Consider the following 24,663-nt stretch of genomic DNA (forward strand, 5'->3'; position numbering starts at 1 on the left):
CAAAGAGTTCAATCTTTTTTTCATCAAACCAGAGAATTTTGTTTCTCATGATCTGAGAGTCCTTCAGGTGCCTTTTGGCAAACTCCAGGAGGGCTGTCATGTGCCTTTTACTCAGGAGTTGCTTCCGTCTGGTCACTCTACCATCCAGGCCTGATTGGTGGAGTGCTGCAGAGATGGTCATTCTTCAGGAAGGTTCTCCTCTCTCCATAGAGAAATGCTGGAGTTCTGTCTGAGTGAACATCGGGTTCTTGGTCACCTCCCTAACTGAGGCCCTTCTCCCCGATCACTCAGTTTTGCTGGGCGGCCCACTCTAGGAAGAGTCCTGGTTGTTCCAAACTTCTTCCATTTACGGATGATGGAGGCCACTGTGATCAATGGGACCTTCAATGCTACAGAAATGTTTCTGTACCCTTTCCCAGACCTGTGCCTCAATACAATCCCATCTACAGACCATTCCTTGGACTTCTTGGCTTAGTTTGTGCTCTGACATGCACTGTTAACTGTGGGACCTTATATAGATAGGTGTGTGCTTTTCCAAATCATGTCCAATCAATTGAATTTACCACAGGTGGACTTCAATAAAGTTGTAGAAACATCTCGAGGATGATCAGCAGAAACAGGATCCACCTGAGCTCAATTTTGAGCGCCATGGCAAAGGCTGTAAATACTTCTGTACATGTGATTTTTTTTCCTTTTTTATTTTTAATACATTTGCAAAGATTTAAAACACACTTCTTCCATGTTGTCATTATGGGGTATTGTTTACAGAATTTTGAGGAAAATAATGACTTTAATCCATTTTGGAATAAGGCTGTAACATAACAAAATGTGGAAAAAGTGAAGTGCTGTGAATACTTTCCAGATGCACTGTAGGTTCGAAGTTCCTGCCCCAACCCCAATATTCTTTTTGTCATTTATTCCAGCCCGGACCTTCCTAATTATTTCTATTGTGTATTTTGTTTGTAGTCGTCAGGTTGGTTCTGACTCATCTGGTGAGATGCCGCAGTCCAGAGTTCTCTGTATTGTTAGCCTGTCTCTGGTTACACCACCCTGGAGAAACTACATGAACACCAAATTCCTTAGTAAATGAATGATGTGTTCCCAATTCAAATCCACCTTTACATTGCACTCTAAGGCTGGCCATATATTATACAATTTTCTTCTATAGATTTCCTTTAGATTTACCAAAACCATATAATATGAGGTCAAGTCTAAACGCTTTCAATTTGTGTGCAATCAGGCAGGCCCTTCTACTACACAGTTGCAGGTAAATCTAAAGGAAATTTAATAAGAAAATTGTATGGTGTATGGCCAGCTTAACACTACTAATCGTGTCTGGATGTTTACTCCACTCTAGGTCATCTCCACATTATGCTCACCTAATATGAGACAGCTCATGACATTACCACCAGAAAGTCCCTGACGTCAGCTTATCGCACCGTTTTTCTATTCCTCATTCCTGCGCAACATAAAAGTAATTTACACAAATAGAGGATGTTCCTATTAGGAACTGAAAGGGAAACTACAAGCACAAATTTTGAATTATTTTTGTAATTTTTTTAATTTTAAAGGAGTTGTAAACCCTCACAAGCCTGACCGTTCCAGCGTCTGGGACGAGCACAGTAGCTCCAGTCTCTGTCTCGGATCCTCATTGGATAGAATGACAGCAGCAGGAGCCATTGGCAGGAGCTGCAGGAATATCTGGCATGTATTGGCCGTGTGGTACACATGACAAAAATCTCCCATATTCTTCATATGTCTGGACTATGGGGTAGAGTGGAAGATGGAATCCTTTTCTTACAAAGAAAAACATCCAAGCCCAGCTAAACTTTGCAAAAATACATCTGAAGTCTCCGAAAAGCATGTGGGAAAATGTGTTCTGGTCTGAGGAAACCAAGGTTGAACTTTTTGGCCTTAATTCCAAAAGATATTTTTGGCGCAAAAACAACACTGCACATCACCAAAAGAACACTATACCCACCGTGAAGCATGGTGGTGGCAGCATCATGCTTTGCAGCTGTTTTTCTTCAGCTGGAACAGGAGCCTTAATCAAGGTAGAGGGAATTATGAACAGTTCCAAATACCAGTCAATATTGGCACACAACCTTCAGGCTTCTGCTAGAAAGCTGAACATGAAGATGAACTTCATCTTTCAGCATGACAACGACCCAAAGCATACATCCAAATCAACAAAGGAACGGCTTCACGAGAAGAAGATTCAAGTTTTGGAATGGCCCGGCCAGAGCCCAGACCTGAACCTGATTGAAATCTGTGTGTTGATCTGAAGAGGGCTGTGCACAGGAGATGCCCTCGCAATCTGATGGATTTGGTGTTTTTGCAAAGAAGAGTGGGCAAATATTGCCAAGTCAAGATGTGCCATGCTGATAGACTCCTACCCGAAAAGACTGAGTGCTATAATAAAATCAAAGGGTGCTTCAACAAAGTATTAGTTTAAGGGTGTGCACACTTATGCAACCATATTATTTTAGTTTTTAATTTGTACTTCCCTTCACCTAAAAGATTTCAGTTTGTCGGTCAACTGAGTTGTAGAGTTTATAGGTCACATTAAAGGTGCAAAACGTTTTGAAATTATTTATCTTTGTATCATTTTTTTTTTTACATCACTGAAACCAAACATTTTAACAGGGGTGTGTAGACTTTTTATATCCACTGTATGTGTGTGTGTATATATATATATATATATATATATATATTATTATTATTTACAGTCTCCTTGATGACAGATAGCTTTGCTATACTTCTGGGTTGCTGCGATCATGAGCACTTTGGTGAATGGTCCACAGAATACAAGGTATTATGTGAATGGACAAGGATAGACGAGAGTGGAAGGACAGTACGGCTCCTGTGTGTGGGCTTGCTTACACTTGTAATTGGGAAGCAGTAAAAATGCATGGTTGATCACATTTTTACCATCCTTTTCTGCATGCATAGACAGCTAGATGGAGGAATATACAAGATACAGCTACAATGCTTCACTTCATGGTCGAATAGCGTCTCATTGCAAACCACCCAGCAGCTGCATGCAAGGCAACACACCACGTCCTCACCTCCTGTCAAACGCCAATGATCCACCGCAGATCACCTCTGCCACTGGTGTAAACTCACCCTTTGAGAGTTGCATCTCCTATAGTTGCAGAGCTGGAAGCAAGCTAGAGCAAATAAGGCTCTGCAGGAGGTTTGGCGACCCATGAAAAAATATGCTATACCCAAACAGTGCCCAAACCTCACTGAAGTCTATGGGAGCCGAATCTTGCTATTTTTTGCTGTCCTTTTCTTAGGTTAGTTTGCAAGAAGTTGTTAAAAAAAATGACACGGGTAGCTGAGCACTGCCACAGGTACATGCACACGCTTTGTACAAGCATTCAGATCAGTTAAAAAAAAATGCAAGTAAAAAAAAATGTGGCATATTTTGCACCCGTGTGCAAGAACCCTTGATCTACCCCCAATTTAGGATAATTTGCTATATTATAAAGGAAGGTCAAGCATCTACAAGTCAGGAGGGGACAAATCACTACAAGATTCATAAGCCGCTCAGTTCAATGTAGGACCCAACAAGAAATGTAAGTGATCCAGAGAACAAATGCTCCACCGAAAATAATGGAAAAGAATCCAAAAAGTTTGGTGCCATCTGTAATTCTCTTACATACAATGGTTACCCGGTTCATGGGACTTGTCCAGCCCGGGCACAAGCAGATGGATGGACCTTCAACAATCCAGATCTATAGGACTTACCTGCACGCAGTCTTGCAAAGTCCCCTTATGCAGCATTAGGTGTGTGAATCCAGCTCCAGCCTCTCAGAAGTACATCCTGGTCTGAGCCTGGCATATGCTACATGACACTTTATATAAAGTAGACGTGTAAACATCAGCTGCGTCTTCTTGGCTAATTAACAAATCAAATATTATATAATCCCAACTGCTATTTTATAGCTTCAGCATAACGTCCCTTCCTCCTCCGGTTAGATGGGATATGGCCTTTTGCTTATTGTTTAACCACTGAATACAGCGATGACACGCAGCCCTACTTCCCTTTTTTATATCGAAGCTCACATCTTCTACTCAGACATCCCAAAATGCAAAAACTTTTTTTTTTTTAATAATTGATTTTTTTTACAATCTAATTTGTTTAAAAAAAAAAAAAATCACAATGCTTTTTGGGGGCAGGCGGTTGGGGTAGTGGACAGTGTTAATAGGGCAGGAGAGAGTGGTGCCAGTAGTTTTTTTTTTTTTTTACACTTTTTTATTTTCTTTATTTTTTTTTACAATCACATTTTTTTTGGGGGGGGGGGGGCTTTGGTGAGATGTCAGGGGTCCCCTGACATCTCCCCTTTGAGACAGAGTAAAGGACTGAGGACACAGATTCCCCAGTCCCTTTCTCAGCACTTAAGATGAATGAATAGGAGACGGAGGCTCCTGTTCATTCATAAACTGAGCAGAGTAAACACAGTTTACTCTGCTCAGTTATCACAGGACACAGGAGCGATATCGGTAACTGTGTCCAATTCCTGACAGTTCCCCCTGCAGCTGGCAGGAGAGGAGAGGAGCCGACTGCGGGGGGCGAGGGGGGCGTAGGAGGAGGACAGGATTGGCAGAGGCAAACGGGGAGGGGGTGGAGAAGGACACAGAGGGGGGCGGGGGAGGAGCACACAGGAAACAGCTGGGGATGATCGGTGCGGCGGGAGGGACAGCTGTGAACACCGATCTCCCTGTATAGCTTTTAAGCTGACAGCCGCGGGAGGGAGAGGAGGAGAGGTGGCTGTCAGCTAAAAATCTATAGAAAGGAGATCGGTGTTCAAAGCTGTTCCCCGGCGCACCGATCATTGCCAGGAAATTGCGAGGCGCTTGTGAGTGTACGGGAGCTGCCACAGAAATGTGGGATGCTCCTGCACCTCGTGGGAGAATTGGGATGTCTGTCTACTATAAGGGCCAGGTCACACCAAAATGTTGTGTAGGAAAGGAGCATGTTTCCCGTACCATGCTTAACGATACCCCAAATGCGGATCACAATTACAGCGTATTTACCTGCATTTTTGTAAAAGGCGCATTCCTGTGCAATTCACATGCAATTCAGTGTGGTGTCATTTGAACTTATTCATTTTGAATTAGCTCAAATTGCACTGCATAGCACCAAAGTAGTGCATGCACTACCTTTGGAAATGCACACTGCAACTGGATCGCATGGTAGTTTTGTACCATGTGATCTAGTGCAGGAAAACACATTGCATTTGCAACCTGTCTTTGGGGTGTCCTTAACATTGCAATGACACCGGCTGCAGATCACAAGTGCAGCGCGAATTTAACGCAGTGCAGGAAATGTGCACGGATCAAGGGTTTCCAGCACTGCGTTCTAGTGCGAATCAGGCTTTTACTCCACTCTTCCATGAATAACCAAATTATAAACGCATCAAATAATGTTATAAAAAAAAAAAGTGTGACTACAACCAAATAAAATCCAAATAAAGTCTCTTTGTGCAACAATGTAAAACTTTGTATCTACTGTTCCTTAAAGTGGTTGTAAACCCTTACACACCACTTTTACCTACAGGTAAGCCTATAATAAGGCTAACCTGTAAGTACTGGAAATATCTCCTAAACCTGCAGGTAAGTGCAACCTAATGGGCTAGTATGCAATGCATACTAGCCCATTATGCTTTTATTTTGCAGGGGAAAAATTAGGAAGCAAAACCCACCAGGGTTTACTTCCTCTTTAAGAGCATATGCCTGTAAACTCATGAAAAAGCCACAGAGTGCATGGACACATTGGCTAACATGGAGTGGAGTTTCCCCCTAAAATCCATACCAGACCCTTATCTGAGCATGCAGCCTGGCAGGTCAGGAAAGGGAGGGGACGTGCGAGCACCCACCCCCCCCCCCCCCCCCCCCCGAACCATACCAGGCCACATGCCCTCAACATGGGGGGGAGGTGCTTTGGGTCGGGGGGTCCTTACTCATTCACACAAAAAGTGAATCTCTGAAGATTTTTATGTAAGGAGGGGTTCTCTGTGGACCCTGAAGTAAGGGGGGGTCTCTGATGCAAGGGGGAGGCTCTCTGGGCACTCCGATGTAAAGAGGGGCTCTCTGGTGACTCTGAGGTAAGGGGGGGCTCTCTGGGGACCCTGATGTAAGTGGGGGGCTCTCTGGGGACCCTGATACAAGGGGGTCTTTCTGGGGACTCTGATGTAAGGAGGGGCTCCCTGGGGACCCTGATGTAAGGGGGGGGGCTCTCTGGGGACCCTGATGCAAGGGGGCTTTCTGGGGACTCAGTATATATATATATATACACACATATATTATAGACATGTGTATGCCCACCCAAGCGTATGACTTTCTTTACTCCGCTGCTGTGGGCTCTAGCCCCAGATCTTTTGTAGACCTAGCAATGCCCCAGGCTGATGTAGATTGACTTGTGTACAACCAGCTAGCCTATACATTGATTGAAATTCAGCCAGTCCATGCTGAATCTAAGCTAAATTTAAATCCATGTATGGCCACCTTTAGGGTACTCAGACAGCCAAGGGTGTTGTGACTATTTGACTACAATAGCTGGCAGAGGCAAGTCCTCCATTCAAGCTGTTTAACCTGAATGATAGAATTGCCTGATATCTCTAATCCAGCCTGCAGGGCTGAACACGAGGAAACTAGAAATATATGGCTAGCTTTACTACGTCTGCTGCATTTCCCATATTGTGAACAGAAACACAAATCCAGCAGAGAGAGTAAGGCTGGCCATATATTATACCATTTTCTTATTCAATTTCCTTTAGATTTACCTCCAACCATGTAATATAAGGGCCTGCCTGATTGCATACAAATTGAAAGTGTTTAGGTTTAACCTCATATTATATGGTTTTCTTAAAACTAAGGGAAAGTTACACAAGATAATTGTATAATGTATGGCCAGCTTAAAGCACCGTACACACGAGAGGACTTATGTCCGACAGACTTTCGAAGGAGTTCTGCCGGAGTTCCAACAGAGTTCTGACGGACTTTTCGACTGAGCGGACTTGGCCACACACAATCACACCAAACTCCGACGGATTCGAACGTGATGACGTACGACTCGACTCGAATAAGGAAGTTCATAGCCAGTAGCCAATAGCTGCCCTAGCGTCGGTTTTAGTCCGTCGGAATAGCATACACACGAGCGAATTTTTCGGAGGGACCGGGTCCGGCGGAGTTCCGTCGGAAAAATTTTAAGCATGTTCCATTTTCTAAAGTCCGTCAGACTTTTGCGAATCAAAAGTCCGTTGCAGCCCACACACGATCGAATAGTCTGACGGAATCATTCCGTCGGACTTTGGATGTTGAAAAGTCCGCTCGTGTGTACGGGGCATAAGACTCCCCCTCCCCATGACAGCTGTAACAGGTAAGCAGGAGCTCAGGCACATAGATTAGTGATGCACTGAAATTTCAGCCCCCAAAAATTTCTTTTTTTTTAAACCGTAAATTTCGGTTTTGGTTTCAGCCACGTGCATCCTGAATTTTCAGTTTCAGTTTCAGTTTCAGTACCAGAATTTTCATTTCGGCGCACCACTAACAAGAATGTCAATGGGTGGTATAGGGTTGCCACTAGGGCTGCAAGTAACCATTATTTTCATAATCGATTAGTTGGCCGATTATTGTTTCGATCAATTAAACGGTTATTAGCCTTAAAAAGAAATGTGGTGTATAATTTAGTTAATATGTAAAGTTTAAAAAAAGACAATTTATTCATAAATATCGCTATGCAGTGGTAAATATAAATAACCAACTATATGGTTAGGGGGTAAAACCTTTAATCCACTCTGAGAATAACAGACAGAAGAGATATACTCTATATACTATTATGCCCTGTACACACGGTCGGACTTTCCAATCTAAAATGTGCGATAGGACTGTGTTGTCGGAAATTCTGATCGCGTGTGGGCTCCAATCGGACTTTTTCCGTCGGAATTTCCGACCCACAAAGTTTGAGATCTTGATCTAAAATTTTCCCACAACAAAATCCGATCGTTTAAATTCCAATCGTGTGTGGACAATTCCGAAGCACAAAGTGCCACGCATGCTCAGAATAAATGATGAGACAAAAGCTATTGGCTACTTGCCTCTTTATAGTCCCGTCGTACGTGTTGTACGTCACCGCGTTCTGAACAATAGGAATTTACAACAACTTTGAGCGACCGTGTGTATGCAAAAGTGGGCCAAAATCTGTTGGAAAAAATCAGACAGATTTTGTTGTCAGAATGTCAGACCGTGTGTACAGGGCATTAGAGGTTGAATCTGGTAAATGTCATCAGACTCAGATCAAATTTTTTTATTCAAAGAAAAAAATAAGTTACCGTATATACTCGAGTATAGGTCGATCCGAATATAAGCCGAGGCCCCTAATTTACCACAAAAAAACTGGGAAAACTTATTGACTCGTGTATAAGCCGAGGGTGAGACATGTGTCCATCCCTGTGTCCCGTCCATCCCTGTGTCCCGTCCATCCCTGTGTCCCGTCCATCCCTGTGTCCCGTCCATCCCTGTGTCCCGTCCATCCCTGTGTCCCGTCCATCGCAGCCTACCTGTCTCTTTGCCTTCTGCAGCCTCTGTGTGCCGAGCCGTGCCGTGCCGCACTTCTCCTCCTGGTCTGACAGACGGCGGCCATTCCATTGTTCAAAAGCCACGCCTCCGTCTGTGATAGGCGGAACACTCAATTTCCCAGCAGTCAGTGTTCCGCCTATCACGGACATCCTCTCATCCTCGTCCATAGTATGAGAATGAGCGGATGTCCGTGATAGGCGGAACACTGACTGCTGGGAAATTGAGTGTTCCGCCTATCACAGACAGGGAGGCGCGGCTTTTGAATAGTGGAATGGCCGCCGTCTGTCTGCACGACACGCTGATCGTGTAGGCAGACAGCGGTGACTCGAGTATAAGCCGAGGGGGGCACTTTCAGCCTAAAAAAAGAGGCTGAAAATCTCGGCTTATACTCGAGTATATACAGTAGTCTGTTTTGGAGATTTTCAAACAGAACTGTAATATTATATGCTGGCCATACAAAAACAATGTCTTCCTTCAAAAAAAAAAAAAATTCATTTTAAGAACTTTGTTCGATTTTCTAATCGTTAGTGTGGTCAAATTGACGTTTGTTTTCAACCACAGTGAAGGGAAAATTTTGAAAGATTTTTCGCATGAATATTCTCATCTGAAAACTGATCCGTGTGTCCAGCATAAGGCTTGGTACACACCGATGCAGTTTGCTTTTGATCAGTTTAAGCAGTACATTTTGCTATGCATGTTGATATTTGCGCATGTGATTTTGCTGCGATTTGCGTTTTTGCTTTTTTTTATGCCTTTATTTGGCCGGTTTGTTGTTGGGCAGATTAAAAAACACAAATTGCTGCAAAAACACACTACATGCTTTTCTGCAGCTTCTCCATTGAAGTAAGTAGACCCAAATAAGCATTGTTCTGCGTTAAAAAAGGTCCTTGACCCTTTCCAAATACGCAGCAGCTGAAAAAAGCATAGGATGTGAACGTTAAATGATATGTAGTGTGTTTCTGCATAAAACCCATGGGTGGGAACCAGGCCTAATGCCCCGTACAAACAATCGGAAAACCTGCCAGCCAAAGGCCCCTTTCACACTGACGTCCCATTCAGGCCCGCCTGTCAGTTTTTCAGGCGGACCTGAACGGGTGCTCCATAGAGCTCTATGGAGCGTCGGATGTCAGCGGTGACATGTCCGCTGACATCCGACCCGCTCCGATCCGAAAAAGTGTAACGGAGGAAAAAGCTATTTTTCCATCCATCTGCGGATCGGATCGGGTGACGACGGGCACTGCGGTCCGTCGTCATCCGATCTCCCATAGGGGAGAGCGGCGCTGTGACAGGTCCGTCCCTGCGCAGTGTGCAGAGACAGACCTGTCATCTCCCTGCTCAGCGGGGATCGGCGGAGTGATCCCCGCTGAGCAAACGGATATCCACGGGGCGGATCAGAACTGATCCGCCCCGTGTGAAAGGACCCAAAGTCCAATGAGAGCTTTTGGTCGGAAATTCCGACCGTGTGTATGCTCCATCGGAATTTCCGCCAGCAAAAGATTGAGAGCAGGTTCTCTATTTTTCAAATGTAAAAAGTTCAGAGCAGAAATTCCGATCGTCTGTAGTAATTCCGACGCACAAAATTCCTAGGCACAAAATGCTCGGAAACAATTCGACGCATGATCGGAAGCATTGAAATTCATTTTCTCGGCTCATCGTAGTGTTGTACATCACCGCGTTCTTGATGGTCGAAAGTTCAGAGAATTTTTGTGTGACCGCGTGTATGCAAGCCAAGCTTGAGCGGAATTCCATCAGAAAAACCATCCAAGATTTTTCCGACGAAAACTCAGATCGCGTGTACGCAGCATTAGACATTTCGTAACATAATGGAGTTAAAAAAATAAAATAAAATTAGCCCTTCATAGTACAAAAATATCAAATAATCGCTGCTGTAATGCCCTATACAAGCGGTCGGACTTTCCGACGTAAAATGTGTGATCGGATCGTGTTCTCGGAAAATCCGTTCGTGTGTGGGCTTCACTGGACTTTTTCCATCGGAATTTCCGACACAAAGTTTGAGAGCTGGATCTAAATTTTTCCGACAACAAAATCCGGTCGTTTAAATTCAGATCATGTGTAGACAATGCCGACAGACAAAGTGCCACGCATGCTCAGAATAAATTACGAGATGAACGCTATTGGCTACTGCCCTCTTTAAAGTCCCGTCGTACGTGTTCTACGTCACCTTGTTCTGAACGATCGGATTTTCCGACAACTTTGTGCGACCGTGTGTATGCAAGACAAATTTGGGCCAAAATCCGTTGGAAAAAATCAGACGGATTTTGTAGTCGGAATGTCCGACCGTGTGGACAGGGCAGTATACTTTTCCAGTTTAATGCCCATCAGTATCTGAGGGCGTATAGTGGGTGACCCAGGGAGTGTCTGACCGTGTGTACAGGGCATAAGGGATTTGGTTACAGTAGCGATTATTTGCTCTTTTTGTACTATAAAGGGCTAATTTTAGTTTTTTTAACCCCATTATGTTACTGGCCGATCAATCGATTATGAAAATAGTAGATTTGAGAGAAGTGACCTGCCGCAGTACCAAGTAGCAGTGGCATGCTTCCATCCCGGGTAAATTGTATGAAGAAAAAAGTGGGCAAGTGGGACTTTAAAAAGTTTAAAGTCCCACTTTTTTCTTTATGAAAATAGTAATCAATTAATTTTCATAATCGATTAGTTGTTTCGGCCCTAGTTGCCACCTCATCCCTTAAACCCAAACACATATTAATTACACAGGTTCCATGGCTGATTAAAGTGGAAGCTAAACTCACTTAGTGTCTTACCTGCATTCAATTCGCCTCAGAACCTGTGTAATTAATATGTGTTTGGGTTTAACCACTTTCAGACCGGACCATTTTGCTGGTAAATGACCAGAGGTCTTTTTACACTTTGGCACTGCGCTGCTTTAACTGGTAATTGCGCGGTCATGCAATGTTGTAGCCAAACGAAATTTGCGTCCTTTTCTTCCCACAAATAGAGCTTTCTTTTAAAGGTATTTGACTGACTCTGCGATTTTTATTTTTTGCGATATAAACGTAAAAAGACCGCAAATTTAGAAAAAAAATTATATTTTCTACTTTTTGTTATTAGAAAAATCCAATAAACTCAATTTTAGTCATACATTTAGGCCAAAATGTATTCAGCCACATGTCTTTGGTAAAAAAAAAGTCAATAACTGTATATTTATTGGTTTGCGCAAAAGTTGTCACATCTACAAACTAAGGTACGCTTTCTGGAATTTACGCAGCTTTTAGTTTACGACTGCCTATCTCATTGAGGTGCTAAAATGGCAGGGCAGTACAAAACCCCCCCAAATGACCCCATTTTGGAAAGTAGACCCCCTAAGGAAATTGATAAGTGGCATGTTGAGCCCATTGAATATTTTATTTTTTTGCCTCAAGCGATTGAATAATGACAAAAAAAAAAATATATTTTTTTTTTACACAAAGTTGTCATTAAATGATATATTGCTCACACATGCTATGGGCATATGTGAAATGACACCCCAAAATAAATTCTGCTGCTTCTCCTGAGTACGGGGATACCACATATGTGGTACTTTTTGGGAGCCTAGCCGTGTACGGGGCCCCGAAAACCAAGCACCGCCTTCAGGCTTTCTAAGGGTGTAAATTTTTGATTTCACTTCTCACTACCTATTACAGTTTTGAAGGCCATAAAATGCCAAGATGGCACAAAACCCCCACAAATGACCCCATTTTAGAAAGTAGACACCCCAAGTTATTTGCTGAGAGGCATGTTGAGTCCATGGAATATTTTATATTTTGCCACAAGTTGCGGGAAAATTACAAACTTTTTTTTTTTTTTCACAAAGTTGTCACTAAATGATATATTGCTCACGCATGCCATGGGCATATGTGAAATGACACCCCAAAATAAATTCTGCTGCTTCTCCTGAGTATGGGGATACCACATATGTTGGACTTTTTGGGAGCCTAGCCGCGTACGGGGCCCCGAAAACCAAGCACCGCCTTCGGCTTTCTAAGGGCGTTACAGTTTTGAAGGCCATAAAATGCCAAGATGGCACAAACCCCCCCAAATGACCCCATTTTGGAAAGTAGACACCCCTAAATTTACGGGTACACTAGTGAGACTAGGTAATAAATGGCGGGTGCCCTGAAACTATAAAAAAATAACTAACCAACCAGCGTCACCTGTAACAGTTATATGGTGATCACTGGTGAAAGGGTTAACTAGGGGGCAATCAGGGGGCTTTATGCGGTAGTATATGGGGGTCCCTGGCGCTATAAAAAGCTGCGGCGAACCTAAATACCTACCTGCCTAACTAGCGTCACCTGTGACACTAATACAGCGATCAGAAAAATGATCGCTTATTAGGCTGGGTTCACACTGGAGCGATGCGGGAACGCCACGAATCCGCGGCGGGTTCCCGCATCGCATGCCTCCCGGCGGCAGTTCACACTGCCCTATGCTAACTGCAGTGTCAGTGAAATGTTAATGACACCCCCAGATCAGTTCGCATATCGCAGTGCGATCTGCAAACTCGGATCGCATGGTGTGAACACCCAATACGATCCGATTCTGCTGCAGACCAAAAAAAGGGTCCCGTGCGAATTTGCGGCGGGTGCGGCGAATGGCTGAACTCGAATCGCAGAGATCGGATGTGATTTGCACTGCAGTGCGGTGCGAATCACATCCGTTCTCATAAACCGCTGCAATGTGAACCCAGCCTTAGTGACACTGGCGACGGGGGGTGATCACGGGGTTAAACCTTTATTGGGGGGGGGGGTTAGGGGGGTACATTAGAACTAAAGGGGGCTAACCCTAACTGCCCTAACAGTTATTACAGTCACAAATGACACCAATGCAAAAAAAAAATGCATTGGTGTCACTGTGACTGGGGGGGGCAGGGGTAATTGGGGGGGTGATCGGGGGGTAAAGGGGAGGTGTGAGTGTGCCTGGCATGTTCTACTGTGAAGTGTCGTGTTGTTGCAACTCACCGATCCTCTCTCCTCGGTGCCGGAACGAAAAATACCGACACGAGGAGAGATTACATCACTTCCTCTGCCTGTGTTTACATTACAGGAGAGGAAGTGATGTCACGAAGGATTTCCATTCGTCGGGAGCGATCGCGAGGGGGTGGCCATGAATGAATGGCCGCCCCCTCATCCCGGATCGCTCCCGAACGAATACCGACCGCCGCAGGCACCTGGGGGGGGCCCGATCGGCCCCCCACCCGCGGGAAGGCAGGGACTTATATATACGCCCATATGCCTGCCCGTGCCATTCTGTCGACGTATATCGTCGTGCGACGGTCGGCAAGTGGTTAAAGGGATGAGGTGGCAACTCTAGGGTGGTCTGACCTGCCGGTATCAATCTGGAACAAAAATACAGGTTATTCTCAGGACTGGATATCAGGAACAAAGCCATGTAACACATAAGACAGAATATCTTCAATGGGTATTCCTAAAACCTGACCTATTGTCTGCCCAATGGTGTAGTAGAACAAATGTGGACTTCACGGCCTAGTCGCTTTTTTCCAGTTATTGCAAGTGCCCTCAGGTGACACGTATCACCTTTCCTTTAGCCCCCCTCTCCAAGTTATTGATAAACTACCTCCAGTAATAAGGTATTCCAAAGCTTTGTTGGAGACATGTATTATTTATTAACATGCTTTCTTGCTCGAACAAACACAGAGATAACATGTATGTATGAGTAGACAACTTGGCCAATTCCTAGGACTTTCTGAGATACACAGAAAACCGTCCTTAAGCAATGACAATGAATGTTTAATCTGGCTTCCCCCAAGGTACGTCTTTTTTTTTTATTGACTTAGGGCTCATGCACATGGGCATGTTTGTGGGCATATGGATGTAAAGCAGGAAATTTTCCTGTATCTGTGGTGCCCAGGAGCCACAGCTGTGCATAACTCTACCCATAAGAATGAACTACAAATGAAAAAGGATGTGTGTTCACCCCGCACTATGGTGAAGTGTGGTATTCACTTGTTCACCTATTATGATAGTAGGTGTGAAAAGAAACTACTATATTCACCAACCTTCTAGTGATAAATCAAATTAAATAACATAGAAATGATCTACAAATATCAAAATTGAAATAAAGTAAGAAAAAAATATATTGTCAAGAAAATATAGTCAAAAACTAGTAAAAAAAAAAAAATAATAGTTGAAGCTGCTGCTGTAGTGAAAGGTCATATAACCTCATAGGTTGTCAGAAAAAAAAAAAGATTAAACTCAGCGCTGCTTCCACATACATTATATATGTGAACACAAATATATAAAAGTGCCAGAGCATTCAACAAGAGTTACTAGTATATAAATGCAAATAAAGTGCCAGTGCTGACAGTCTTTCTTGTGAAAATCCAGCTGTCACGCCATGCTCCCCTCCTGAATTCCTCACTCACTGACAGTAAAAGTCATATAACAGCATGGTATATATCCTTAAAGTGGTTGTAAACCCTGTTACACCACTTTTACTTACAGGTAAGCCTATAATAAGGCTTACCTGTAGGTACTGGAAATATACAGTGCCTTGTGAAAGTATTCGGCCCCCTTGAACTTTTCAACCTTTTGCCACATTTGAGGCTTCAAACATAAAGATATAAAAATTTTATTTTTTGTGAAGAATCACCAACAAGTGGGACACAATTGTGAAGTGGAACGAAATCTATTGGATATTTTAAACTTTTTTAGCAAATAAAAAACTGAAAAGTGGTGCGTGCAAAATTATTCGGCCCCTTTACTGTCAGTGCAGCAAACTCACTCCAGAAGTTCAGCGAGGATCTCTGAATGATCCAATGTTGTCCTAAATGACTGATGGTGATAAATAGAATCCACCTGTGTGTAATCAAGTCTCTGTATAAATGCACCTGTTCTGTGATAGTCTCAGGGTTCTGTTGAAAGCGCAGAGAGCATCATGAAGACCAAGGAACACACCAGGCAGGTCCGTAATACTGTTGTGGAGAAGTTTAAAGCCGGATTTGGATACAAAAAGATTTCCCAAGCTTTAAACATCCCAAGGAGCACTGTGCAAGCGATGATTTTGAAATGGAAGGAGTATCAGACCACTGCAAATCTACCAAGACCTGGCCGTCCCTCTAAACTTTCAGCTCAGACAAGGAGAAGACTGATCAGAGATGCAGCCAAGAGGCCCATGATCACTCTGGATGAACTACAGAGAACTACAGCCGAGGTGGGAGAGTCTGTCCATAGGACAACAATCAGTCGTACACTGCACAAATCTGGCCTTTATGGAAGAGTTGCAAGAAGAAAGCCATTTCTCAAAGATATCCATAAAAAGTCTCGTCTAAAGTTTGCCACAAGCCACCTGGGAGACACACCAAACATGTGGAAGAAGGTGCTCTGGTGAGATGAAACCAAAATCAAACTTTTTGCCCACAATGCAAAACGATATGTTTGGCGTAAAAGCAACACAGCTCATCACCCTCAACACACCATCCCCACTGTCAAACATGGTGGTGGCAGCATCATGGTTTGGGCCTGCTTTTCTTCAGCAGTGACAGGGAAGATGGTTAAAATTGAGGGGAAGATGGATGCAGCCAAATACAGGACCATTCTGGATGAAAACCTGTTGGAGTCTGCAAAAGACCTGAAACTGGGACGGAGATTTATCTTCCAACAAGACAATCATCCCAAACATACAGCAAAATCTACAAAGGAATGGTTCACAAATAAACGTATCCAGGTGTTAGAATGGCCAAGTCAAAGTCCAGACCTGAATCCAATCGAGAATCTGTGGAAAGAGCTGAAAAATGCTGTTCACAAACGCTCTCCATCCAACCTCACTGAGCTCGAGCTGTTTTGCAAGGAAGAATGGGCAAGAATTTCAGTCTCTCGATGTGCAAAACTGATAGAGACCTACCCCAAGCGACTTGCAGCTGTAATCGCAGCAAAAGGTGGCTCTACAAAGTATTAACGCAAGGGGGCCGAATAATTTTGCACGTCCCACTTTTCATTTTTTATTAGTTAAAAAAAGTTTCAAAAATCCAATAGATTTCGTTACACTTCACAATTGTGTCCCACTTGTTGGTGATTCTTCACAAAAAATGAAAATGTTCTATCTTTATGTTTGAAGCCTGAAATGTGGCAAAAGGTTGAAAAGTTCAAGGGGGCCGAATACTTTCGCAAGGCACTGTATCCTAAACCTGCACGGTTTAGGGGATATTTACCATATACGCTTGTGCTGACATCATCGGCGCAAGTGCACTGGAGATAGGCCACAATCTTGCTGTTCCCTAAGGGCCTGTGCCATGGCCTACGGCTCCCACACACATGTGCTGGCGTTACACAACTCCCGCCAGTCACAGAGGCAGAATCCATAGCCCCGGAAGGAAGAGGGGTGAAGATGGATGTGGCAACTCGCAGGGACGTCGTGGGCTACGTTTGCAGATAAGTGCAACATAACGGGCTAGTATGCTATGCATACTAGCCCATTATTCTTTTACTTTGCAGGGGAAAAAAGAAGAGGTAAAACCCATCAGGGTTTACTTTCTCTTTAACAGATGGATGCAGTTCCTTCTTTTCTCCTTCGATTGCCAGGTTCACATCTCAGGTGTGTTATGCAATCCAATCAAGAGAGAGATATCCATAGTATAATTCCATTTAGTTTATTAAAAAATGAAAAGCAAATCCACTTACAAAAAAAGAAAGGTTTGAGCATTTATATTGTTTGGACTCGCCACCTCGGTGTGAGTTCCAACTGCTGAATAGACGTCAATATCTCGTCCCCGCTTTACGCATTTTGCACCTCCCACTGGGCATCTTCAGAACCTAGGGGCACTCGTGACTGGTTCTCTTGTATACCTTATTCCCCTCCTACTACACCTAGATCCTCTCACTCTTCTCTCGTGAGTAACTTCCTGTTGTAACTTCTGGCCTCATTTCCTGTATACGGCCAGAAGTTGTATTGCCACCATGTTGGAAAAGCATCAAAACATGCCAGATCTCAACTAACGATCACTTCTTATTAGTATTTTGTAGCTGCATTAACACATTTGCTGCTGTAGCTGCCTACAGTAATCAGCTACAGCAGGAACGTTGTAACCATCTACAAATCATCAAAGAAAATTGGAAGAAGAGTGGATTGCCAGAAATGGGCCCTCTCCTGCACATATGGTGGGGCTCCCCAAAAGGCAAACGCTGCAGGATTGGGGTTTTCAGGATTGGGGTTTTCAGGATTGGGGTTTACCAACTTATATACACAGTAATGGGCAGAAGCGTATGGGAACATTCCTGGGAAGGCTTATCGAAACGAAAACCTGAAGGCTTTAGCACTGCTTGATTTAAGTTTATAACCTTCATAAACACAGCAGATAAACAAACTCCACCTTCACTAACTGGCCTACAAGAAGAAAAAGGCATAGTATTAAGTGAATGAAAAGCTATCAGCAATTCTTTATAACTCCATGCATACATTTCATAAAATATGGACTCCCTGGGTCACTCACTATAAGTCCTCAGATACTGATGGGCATTAAACTGGATAAGTATAATGCCCAAACTTCTCTTGCATACACACGGTCGCACAAAGTTGTCAGAAAATCTGATCGTTCAGAACGAGGTGATGTAGAACACCTACAATGAGACTATAAAGATGGCAGTAGCCAATGGCTTTTGTCTTGTAATTTATTCTGAGCATTCGTGGCACTTTGTCCGTCGGAATTGTCTACACAAGATCGGAATTTAAACAATCGGATTTTGTTGTCGGAAAATATTAGATCCTGCTCTCAAACTTTGTGTCTCAGAACTTCCGTCGCAAAAAGTCAGATGGAGCCCACACACGATCAGATTTTCTGACAACAAGATCCGATCGCACATTTTCCGTCGGAAAGTCCGACTATGTGTATAAGGCATTAGAGTATGCGGGATTTGACCTAGGCAAAATTTTTGTCTTTTTAGATTTGGATAGAGTGGGGAAAGCTTATATTCTCTGAGAAGTTTTTAATGCTAAAACAACAAGAACAGAGGGCGCACCAGCCTTGCGCATTACCATTATAAATATTTTAATGGAGACATAAAAACAGTAGTATACTCGCGAAGAGCATGGAATATAAAACTCATAAAAATGTCCAATCCATAGTGTCCCACATTGCCTGGTTCACTGTCCCAATCCCAACATGGGGAAGATGCTTCAAATGGCTATGTCGGGATTGGGGCAGTGGACCAGGCGATGTAGGACACTGTGGATTGGACATTTTTATGAGTTTTATATTCCATGCTGTTTGTGAGTATACAGTATTACTGTTTTTATTTCTTCATTAACCACTTAAGGAACGCCGTATTGCCAATGTACGTCATTACAATGGCACAGGCAGGCACAAGCACGTACATGTACGTGCCTGCCTTCCAGCGGGTGGGGGGTCCGTTCGGACCACCTCCCGCTGGATACGGCGGTCCGGTTCGCTGCAGGAGCGATCCGTGATGAGGGGATGGCCGTTGGTTTCTGGCCACCCCCTCTCGATCGCTCCTGGCCAATGAGAAGCTTCCTCCCACTGTGTATTGTATACACAGGAAGAAGGAAGTGATATCATTCTCCTCGGGGCGGTCTTTTTGACCGGACTACGAGGAGAAGACAGAAAGTAAGTGCACCAAAACACTACTCTAACACATAGGTACACATAGGTACACTGTCACTGATGTCGCTAGGTAGCTAGTTATTTTTTTAGGTTCACCGCCAGGTTTTTATAGTGCTAGGTACCCCGATATACTACCCAATAATGGTTTTAACCCCCTGATTGCCCCTAGTTAACCCTTTCACCCCCTTTTGCCAGTGTCACTAAGCGATCGTTTTTCTGATCGCTACATTAGTGTCACTAGTGCCGCTAGGTAGCTAGTTATTTTTTTAGGTTCACCGCCAGGTTTTTATAGCGCTAGGTACCCCGATATACTATCCAATAATGGTTTTAACCCCCTGATTGCCCCTAGTTAACCCTTTCACCCCCTTTTGCCAGTGTCACTAAGCGATCATTTTTCTGATCGCTGCATTAGTGTCACTAGTGTCGCTAGGTAGCTAGTTATTTTTTTAGGTTCACCGCCAGGTTTTTATAGCGCTAGGTACCCCCATATACTACCCAATAATGGTTTTAACCCCCTGATTGCCCCTAGTTAACCCTTTCACCAGCGATCACAGTATAAGTGTCACTGGTGACGCTGGTTAGCTAGTTAGTTATTTAGGTTCCCCGTCAGGTTTTTATATAGCGCCAGGGACCCCCATATACTACCTAATAAAAATTTGAACCCCCTGATTGCCCCTAGTTAACCCTTTCACCAGTGATCACCGTATAAGTGTTACGGGTGACTCTGGTTAGTTTGCTTTTTATAGCATCAGGGCACCCACCATTTATTACCCAATAAAGGTTTAACCCCCTGATCACCCGGCGGGTGATATCAATTAGGTTTTAGGGTCAGGGTCTGCGTCGCCCCAGGCAGCGCAAGGTTAGTGCCAGTACCGCACGCAAAGCATAAACCTCCCGTAGTGGTATAGAATCTGAACAGATCAATATCTGATCTGATCAGATCTATACTAGCATCCCCAGTAGTTTAGGGTTCCAAAAAAACGCATTGTTAGCGGGATCAGCCCAGATACCTGCTGGCACCTGCGTTTTGCCCCTCCGCCCAGCCCACCCAAGTGCAGTATCGATCGATCACTGTCACTTACAAAACACCAAATACATAACTGCAGCGTTCGCAGAGTCAGGCCTGATCCCTGCGATCGCTAACAGTTTTTTTTGGTAGCGTTTTATATTTAAATCCGGAAGGCAGTGCTTGGCTTTCGGGGTCCCGTACGTGGCTAGGCTCCCAAAAAGTCCCCCACATGTGGTATCCCCGTACTCGGTAGAAGCAGCAGAATTTATTTTGGGGTGTAATTTGACTTATGCCCATAGCATGTGTGAGCAATATATCATTTAGTGACAACTTTGTGCAAAAAAAAAAAAAAATTGTAAAATTCCTGCAACTTGTGGCAAAATATAAAATATTTCATGGACTCAACATGCCTCTCAGTAAATAGCTTGGAGTGTCTACTTTCCAAAATGGGGGCATTTGGGGGGGTTTTGTGCTACTTTGGCATTTTATGGCCTTCGAAACTGTGATAGGTAGTGAGGAGTGAAATCAAAAATTTGCACCCTAATGCCCCGTACACACGAGCGGACTTTTCGACATCCAAACTCCGACGGACTAAGTCCGTCAGACTATCCGATCGTGTGTGGGCTGCAACGGACTTTAGCTTCGCAAAAGTCTGACGGACTTTAGAAATGAAGCATGCTTCAAATTTTCCAGACGGAACTCCGCCGGACCCGGTCCCCTTCGAAAAATTCGCTCGTGTGTGTGCTACTCCGACGGACTAAAACCGACGCTAGGGCAGCTATTGGCTACTGTCTATGAACTTCCTACGTCGAATCCAGTCGTACGTCATCACGTTCGACTCCGTCGGAGTTTGGTGTGATGGTGTGTGGTCAAGTCCGTTCGGTCGAAAAGTCCGCCAGAACTCCGTCGAAACTCCGGCGGAACTCCTTTGGAGGTCTGTCAGACTTAATCCCTCTCGTGTGTACGGGGCATTAGAAATCCTGAAGGCAGTGATTGGATTTCGGGGTGCCGTACATGGCTAGACTCCCAAAAAGTCCCACATATGTGGTATCCCCGTACTCAGTAGAAGCAGCAGAATATATTTTGGGGTGCAATTCCACATATAACTATGGCATGCGTGAGCAATATATCATTTAGTGACAACTTTTTGTAAACTTTTATATAAGAAAATATTCAATGGGCTCAACATGCCTCTCCACAACTTCCTTGGGGTGTCTACTTTCCAAAATGGGGTCATTTGGGGGGGGGGGTTTGTACTGCCCTGCCATTTTAGGACCTCAAGAAATGAGATAGGCAGTCATAAATTAAAAGCTGTGTAAATTCCAGAAAATGTACTCTAGTTTGTAGACGCTATAACTTTTGCGCAAACCAATAAATATACACTTATTGACATTTTTTTTACTAAAGACATGTGGCTGAATAAATTTTGCCCTAAATGTATGACTAAAATTGAGTTTATTCGATTTTTCTTATAACAAAAAGTAGAAAATATAATTTTTTCTCAAAATTTTCGGTCTTTTTCCATTCATATCGCAAAAAATAAAAATCGCAGAGGCAATCAAATACCATCAAAAGAAAGCTCTATTTGTGGGAAGAAAAGGACGCAAATTTCGTTTGGGTACAACATTGCATGACCGCGCAATTACCAGTTAAAGCAGTGCAGTGCGAAATTGTAAGAAGACCTCTGGTCCTTAGGGTGTTTATTGGTCCGGGGCTGAAGTGGTTAAAATATTTATAAAGGTAATGCGCAAGGCTGGTGCGCCCTCTGTTCTTACCGTTTTAGTGTTCCTTTTGGACTTCTCCCAGTCCGTAAGGCTGCAAGATCTGCTGAAGCTGCTGAAGATCAAAAGTCCGCCATTGCCAAAGCAGCTATCTTCAGCACATGGGGTTGTTTGCAAGTTTTTATTGCTACCAGTGTCCCCACTGGGGAAATTTACCCTTCTGTTTGACCTGCTGATTATTTTCATTGAGAAAACAACTGTTTACAGGGGGAATTCCCATCACTTTGGGAGATTTACTCTCTTATAGTGTTTGTAAAGGCAGAAGGTTTTTTTATCTTAATGCAGTCCATGCATTAAGATAAAAAATCTTGCTTGTGAAGCAGCCCCCCTAATACTTACCTGAGCCCCATCTCTATCCAGCAATGTGCACAAGTGCCTTGGCTGTCCGGGACTCTCCCTCCTAATTGGCTGAGACACAACAACGGCGCCATTGGCTCCCGCTGCTGTCAATCAAATGCTGTGACAAGGAAGCAGGGGACGGCAGGGCCGAGTTGCCCGGTCTGTGTCAATAGACGCAGACTGGCCAGCTCGTGAGTGAGCATACACGGGTGCCACTTTACAAGGGGCTTTCGCCGAGGAGGAGCCTGGAACTTAGGGGGGGAACCCCAGAAAAGGAGGATTGGGGCTGCTCTGTGCAAAACCATTGCACAGAGCAGGTAAGAATAACATGTTTGTTAATCAATTTTTTTTAAATGATTTAATGTCGCTTAAAAAAAAAACGTTTTTGGCTATGCATGTACTTTAATACTCCAATCCCATTATTTTTTCTACTCTGCTACCAGTCTGTCAGTCAACTTTTTTTGGTTGCTCCTCTTCTTTTAGTCATTGGTTCTATAGCTCTGGTACAATCAAATCTTATTTCAGCCTCACTGTTTGTCACCAACCTTGAAGCCCAACTGCAGGAAAAATTTGAATGATCCCTTGCAGTGGGGCTGCAAGAGTTCATAGCTCATTTTGTCTAGGGAACAGGAGGAACCATTTTATTTACCTAATCCTCTGCTCCCCGGCAGATAGCACCCCCCCCCCCCCACACACTTTAGCAGTGGACTGTCCCTCTGCATCATCACGTCCAGTGCAGGGCTACAGAACCTGAACCGGACTTCTTGGTCTTGATGTCAGGATCCAAGATTGCTGAAATGTGGGGGGGAGAGGCTGTGTGGACCGGTCTAGTTCTGGCGGGGCACATCATCTTCCAAAAAAGTCCCTGCACTACTTTGATGATGTGAATTTTGAGTCCCATGAACTCCAATGTCGCATGAAAGTCACAAGCAAGTCACAATGCATAGTTGCACTGGAAGTTGCATGACAATGGGGTCGTACTAGTGTGAACCGAGCCTTAAAGCGGTTCTGCACCTAAAATAAAAAAATATATATATTAAAAGCCAGCAGCTACTAATATTGCAGCTGCTGACTTTTAATAAAATCACACTTACCTGTCCCAGGGTCCAGCGATGTCGGTGGCAGATGACGAGCGATCGCCAGGGAATCGGGAAGTGAAGCATTACAGCTTCACTGCCCGGTTCCCTACTGCGCATGCGCATGTCGCGCTGCGCGTCTCTTATGGTCCCCCGCTGTGTCTCTGGGAACTGTGTGTTTCCCAGAACACAACGGGGGGGGGGGGCGTCTGCGGGGGTCTGCGGCGGTCTGGCCGGAAGTGGGTGCAGATACCTGGATTATCCAGGTAACTGCACCCCCTCCCCCCTGAAAGGTGCCGATTGTGGCACCGGAGGGGGGAGGGATCAGATTAGCGGAACTTCCCCTTTAGGGTGAAGAACCGCTTTAAGCCAATGAGCACTCCATCTACAGCTCAACCGCTCAGGGCTTACCAGTTGAGACTCTAGAACACATGCAACTGTGCTTGCCTTCCTTGCCTGTCTGTGTACAACAGCTGCTGAGTGGGGAATTCCCTGCCCACCGCTCATTGGACCAGGAATGATAGCTGATCTCCAGGTTTGGATCTGAATCTGGTTCAGAACTAACACAAGCTCATCCCGATGTGACATAAGTTGGTTTCGGGGACCTTGGTATATTGTCCTAAGGGATGGGCCTGTTGGCTTAAGGAGGCCTCTACAGCTGCCTTGCCTCATAGCTAGCAGGACTTGATCATTTATTGTTGAGCTGTTTGGTCATGTATGTTCTTCCTTCCTAGTCAAATATTATACCCCATGTGAAGGACCTCAATATATCTATAATATGGGCCCTTTTTTTGTGTTCTCATATCTAACTTGTCTGCATGAGCCACGTACCACCGAGGGTTTGTTTTGTCTGTTTTGTGTGTTATGTTTTTTGCTGGGTACCCTACCCCATGTGGGCTTGGACACTCAGCCTTTGTATACACTTGAAAACCCAATAAAAAAGATAGATTGACTGCTTAGCAACCGCCCACCATATATTTACTGCGGCAGGGCGACCGCTCTGCGCCCGATCACATACCTGGTAAGTAATCTGACAGTTCTAGGGTGCGCGTGTGCGCTGCCGGTGACCAACTCCCGCGGTGATTGGAGAGATTCAGGAGAAAGACAGAACAGCAGTCTGCCTATGTAAACAAGGTAGATCGCCATTCTGTGAATACGGATCGTTACAGTCCCCCAGTCAAAGCACCTCCCCACAGCTAGCAATTACTTATAGGGAACACATTTAACATTTTGATTGCCCCCGATGATAACCCCTTCCCTGCCAGTGTCATTAGTACA

At 44.3% G+C, this 24,663-nt stretch overlaps 1 protein-coding gene across 2 annotated transcripts in view; it reads right to left on the reverse strand.

Annotated features, from left to right (window-relative positions):
- MYO5C (myosin VC) overlaps positions 1-24,663 on the reverse strand; it is a 214,649-nt gene that overhangs the window by 181,065 nt on the left and 8,921 nt on the right. Inside the window, exon 1 of one of the 2 annotated variants that reach the window (XM_077472578.1) lies at positions 3,754-3,954. The exons of the other annotated variant lie outside the window; for it this stretch is intronic. Coding sequence (XP_077328704.1) covers positions 3,754-3,789 — 36 coding nt within the window. The 5' untranslated portion in view covers positions 3,790-3,954. Of the gene's footprint in view, positions 1-3,753; positions 3,955-24,663 lie in introns of those variants that run through there. 2 annotated transcript variants of the gene reach the window in all.

The sequence above is a fragment of the Lithobates pipiens genome, unplaced genomic scaffold (genome assembly GCF_037356315.1).
Source record: "Lithobates pipiens isolate NorthernLeopardFrog02 unplaced genomic scaffold, aLitPip1_a1.2 Scaffold_8, whole genome shotgun sequence".
NCBI classification, from domain to species: Eukaryota; Metazoa; Chordata; class Amphibia; order Anura; family Ranidae; genus Lithobates; species Lithobates pipiens.